General features: G+C 42.7%; 1 protein-coding gene across 1 annotated transcript; it reads right to left on the bottom strand.

Annotated features, from left to right (window-relative positions):
- Window positions 1-4,444, bottom strand: LOC120909469 (gastrula zinc finger protein XlCGF17.1-like). The gene is made up of 3 exons (XM_040321244.1): window positions 4,357-4,444; window positions 4,099-4,240; window positions 1-1,203 (listed from the first exon to the last, which is right to left on the bottom strand). The coding sequence occupies exons 1-3, from the start codon at window positions 4,387-4,389 to the stop codon at window positions 236-238; spliced, it is 1,143 nt and encodes a 380-aa protein (XP_040177178.1). The 5' UTR covers window positions 4,390-4,444; the 3' UTR covers window positions 1-235.
- Between the last annotated feature and the right edge of the window lie 522 nt (window positions 4,445-4,966).

Raw genomic sequence — 4,966 nt, 5'->3', positions numbered from 1 at the left:
TAAAGTTCATGTGCGTGTAAAGGCAGGCGTCCCAATAGTTTTGGTAATATAATGTATGGCACATCCAATGTTCACAAATGGTTAAATAGCATTTGTCTTTTAAAATTCTTGATTCCTTTAGTGGACTTGTGTTTCTCTCTCAGGATAGTGCAGAAAAAATTCTCCAGGTCGTGTAGACTGTAGAGGCGCCATTCACTAACATTGTCTATATAAAGCAGTACATATGTCAGCAACATCAGTGGATGTGTGTGCTCTGATGTTTTAAAAGGTTTACCTTCACAGAGAAACCTTTCCCACACACTGAACATAAAAAAGGGCGCTCCCCTGTGTGAATCCGCCTGTGTTTTCGAAGATTTCCTCTCTCGGAGAAACATTTCCCGCACTCTGGACATGAAAACGGACGCTCCCCCGTGTGAGTTCTTTGGTGGTGTTTAAGACTTCTTTTATCAGCGAAACATTTCCCGCACTCTGAACATGAATAAGGACGCTCACCCGTGTGAATTCTCTGGTGTGCATGGAGGTTTGTTTTTCTATTAAATAGTTTCCCACACTGTGAACATGAAAAAGGATTCCCATTTGTGTGGATTTTCTGGTGAGCGTGCAAGTTTCCTTTATTATTAAAACTTTTCCCACACTCAGAACATGAAAAGGGGCGCTCACCCGTGTGAATCCTCTGGTGTATAAGGAGGTATGCCTTTCTAGTGAAGTGTTTCCCGCACTCTAAACATGAAAAAGGATTCTCGCCCATGTGGATTTTCTGGTGTAGAAGAAGCTCTATTTCCTCAGTGAAAGATTTTCCGCACACTGAACATGAAAAGGTTACGTTGTTGTGAGTTTTGAGATGTAGAAGAAGTTCGGACTTCAGGCTAAAATATTTCCTGCATGCCAAACAAATTAATGAACTCTCTCCTGTGGGAAACCCTTCATGGATCAGAGAAGACTCCTTGGGTATAGATGGACGTGTTGGTGAATCTACACTGTGAGAATGGAGATGGAGGTCTGAAGTAACAGAATGTGATTGGTCAGAAGATTCCTCAGGATTAGAGGGATCCATTGGTGTCTCCACATGATATGGTCTGTGGGGTGGAATCCGACTCGTGTCATTCACTTCAGGAGAATATTCAGCAAACTCATAATTTTCCACATAATAATCTGAAGATAAAATAAGATCCTCCTCTAAGGTATTTTCCATCTTGGGTCCTTCTGTTAGAAGCAAAATTAAAGGAAAAACACATTTCACAGTCACCAATCACATATGAAACCAAAAATGTATCAGATTAAGCACAATACAGCAAAACCAATTATAGATTACAGAGGAACCGCGGATTGCGAGTAACGCGGTTAACTAGCGTTTCGCAATAGGAGCACTGTATTTAAAAAAATCATGACTCGGTTTGCGAGTGTTGTCTCGTAAAATGAGCAGGATTCAAGTCACAACGGTGTGCAGTACCATGTTTGGCCTGAGGTGGGGGGGGGGCGCCGGAGCCGAGCGAAGCTGATCGTAGCCAATCAGAGCCTTTCGGAAATGCTTGTACTCAGTTCCCGAGCCTTTCTGAGGTTTTCTGAGTGTTTCCGAAGCTCTCCGGCGTCCCCCCACCTCTGGCCACATGCGGTATTGCATGCCACTGAAGTCAATGCGGAACAAATTATTTTAGTCTCCATTAACTTCTATGGGGAACCTCGCTTTGATATTCTCCTGGAACGGATTATGCTCGTAATCCAAGGTTCCACTGTATTGGGTAAAATTGATGTTATATTGAGGAATGGAGATGGACCTTTCATATGATGTACAGTATCTTCTCACTTGTTGGGAACATGATGTTATATTGAGAATGGAAATGGACCTTTCATATGGTGTACAGTATCTCCTACCCATTTGTTGGGAACATGACGTTATATTGAGAATGGAGATGGATGTTTCATATGGCCTTTTCCATGTCTGTCTGTCCACCTGCAAGGTGATTAATGTGGCCAGTCTCTGGGTGGAGACCAAACCTGATTTAAGCCAGCCAAGCCTGCAATCTCAGTATCTCTTCCTCATTTGTTGGGAACATGACGTTATATTGAGGAATGGAGATGGACCTTTCATATGGTGTACAGTATCTCCTCCTCATTTGTTGGGAACATGACGTTATATTGAGGAATGGAGATGGACCTTTCATATGGTGTACAGTATCTCCTCCTCATTTGTTGGGAACATGACGTTATATTGAGAATGGAGATGGACCTTTCATATGGTGTACAGTATCTCCTACCCATTTGTTGGGAACATGACGTTATATTGAGAATGGAGATGGATGTTTCATATGGCCTTTTCCATGTCTGTCTGTCCACCTGCAAGGTGATTAATGTGGCCAGTCTTTGGGTGGAGACCAAACCTGATTTAAGCCAGCCAAGCCTGCAATCTCAGTATCTCCTCCTCATTTGTTGGGAACATGACGTTATATTGAGGAGTGGAGACGGACCTTTCATAGTGAGTGGTATCTACACCAGATTTGATGGGAACATGTTATAATGTAGGAATCTACATATTTTATACTCTATACTCATAAAATAGAAAAAAATATGGCACTTGCCATTATATTGAGGAATGGAGATGGACCTTTCCTATGTTGTACGGAGTCTCCTCCTTATTTGTTGGGAACATGACGTTATATTAAATAATAGAGATGGACCTTTCATATGGTGTACAGAACATTGGGTAGTGTGGTAAGTACAGCAGTTACCTTTCTATCAGTCTCCCATATGGTTTTAAATACCTCTACAATATTTCTTGGAAATGGGCTGTGGTGGAGTAGATACGTTGATGATGTTCTTATGGACTGAAAATAATCTTTTCCTTATCAAAGGATGTGAAGTTTTCTATGTTGGACAAGGGTAGCACAGACTGTTGCAAATTTTATTTCTAACAGAGATCATCATTTTGCGGTACCGAGACACCAATCATTTACAAACCAAATGACTGCACATAGATCATGTGACTATAGTTCATTTGCTGATCCTAAATCTGAAATGACGACTCCTTCAGTTTACAGAAGTTGAGATTACTTTTTGATGCTGACCTGGCTTCTCAACTTGCTGGTCTAAAATTTATAACTAAGACTCACATTGACCAATCATGAGCTACTAACCCCTATGTTATCTCTCTCTCTATTCTCTATTTCTACTCTCTACCATTTGACTTACCTCTACAAAGGCTATCTCCCCTTCAATCGACCAAGAATGCTTTTATCAGGCTTATCCACCTTACCAACTACTCAGTGTCCACCACCCCCTCTACCAATGTGTCCATCTGCTCCCACTTGTCCAATAAATACAATTAACATTACTAACAACATACACAGCCATCCACAACTCTGGGCTCGGAGCTACTTCCCCAATCTTGTCTCAAAATATGACCCATGTGAGCATCTCTCATCCTCTGAAATATCCTTTCCTAATCTGTCTGTACCCACTTCTCTAGGGTATCCCCTATATTTTTTCTGATTGTGGCATTTCAGGAAAAATATCACATTACAGCCAATACTGTATTTGCCGGCGTATAAGACGACTGGGCGTATAAGACGACCCCCTAATTTTCCAGCTAAAATGTTGGTTTTGGGATATACTCACCGTATAAGACGACCCCTCACTATGCCATTGCCTCACCTCACCGTGCCATCGCCTCACTGTGCCATTGCCTCACTGGTCCATTGCCTAATTGAGTAATTCAGACTGCGGGCATCCATTTTTTAAAAGCCGCGCCTCCTCCTCGTCCTGATAGGCGGAACACTCAGTTTCCCAGCAGAGCCTGTGTTTTGTGTTCCGCCTATCACGGACGTCTTCTCGTCCGAGGCTGAGGACGAGACAACGTCCGTGATAGGCGGATCACTGAGCCTATCACGGAACAGCACGAGGAGGGGTCGCGGCTTTTAAAAAATGAACGCCCGCAGTCTGCATCCAGCGTATAAGACGACCCCCGATTTTTTTAGCCAAATTTTTAAGCATAAAGGCGTAGTTGGCGCTGATGATCATAGGAAATAATCACATTAGACAGAGTACGGTGATTTCTTTGTTGTGGCTACAAAAAAAACAAAAACCTTTAGTGTTATTACTTACCTGTGCCAATACCTAGAGAAGATTCCTCCTGTTTTGTTTTCATAATCATCTCCCCCTCCTCCATAGACTGCTGATCTCCACTCACCAACATCTCTTCTTCTTCCTCTTTAATCTTAACTTTCACAACAACCAGGTCATTACCCTAAACCCCAAAATGATATAATACAACATCTGTTAAAATTACTTCTACAACAACTGGAATGTCATCTGATAGAGTTTAGATTCACTTTGAACTTTTAGGTGCTCCATTCCACCTACCTGATCATGGTAAGGGATCTCTTCATCTTCCATTGTGGTATCCCGGGAATACAGAGGACAGGGACATCCCTCTAGTGGGTTCCCATTACTGGATCCATCTGTAGGAAACACACACACTGACTGAATACATTGTTTCTATGTGTTTATCAGATGATGGGGGATCTAGGTGGACCCTCCGTACTGCTCTCTCCTTTACAATAAAGTCTCCTCTTACCCGGTGATGTGAGGGGCGGCTGATTCTCCATCATGACGTCCTTGTAGAGATCCTTGTGTCCTTCTAAATACTCCCACTCCTCCATGGAGAAATAGACAGTGACATCCTGACACCTTATAGGAACCTGACACACACAATGATACAGTCACCATCCAGACACATCCCTTGTCTGTTACTGGATAATGTCCCAGAATTCCCGGCACCACTCACCTCTCCTGTCAAAAGTTCCATGATCTTCTTGGTGACTTCTAGAATCTTCTTCTTGTCACATAAAGTAGTCAGGGACACAGATGAAGGGACAGTGATGTGTCTCGGGGTTCCTCTCCATCCTTCTGACACAGAGTGATATCTACTGGAGGTCACATACTCACCAGATGTCTTCTTCACTACTGTGTA

This window comes from Rana temporaria, chromosome 8 (assembly GCF_905171775.1).
Source record: "Rana temporaria chromosome 8, aRanTem1.1, whole genome shotgun sequence".
In the NCBI taxonomy this organism is placed as follows: domain Eukaryota; kingdom Metazoa; phylum Chordata; class Amphibia; order Anura; family Ranidae; genus Rana; species Rana temporaria.
This window is presented reverse-complemented; position numbering and strand designations above follow the sequence as displayed.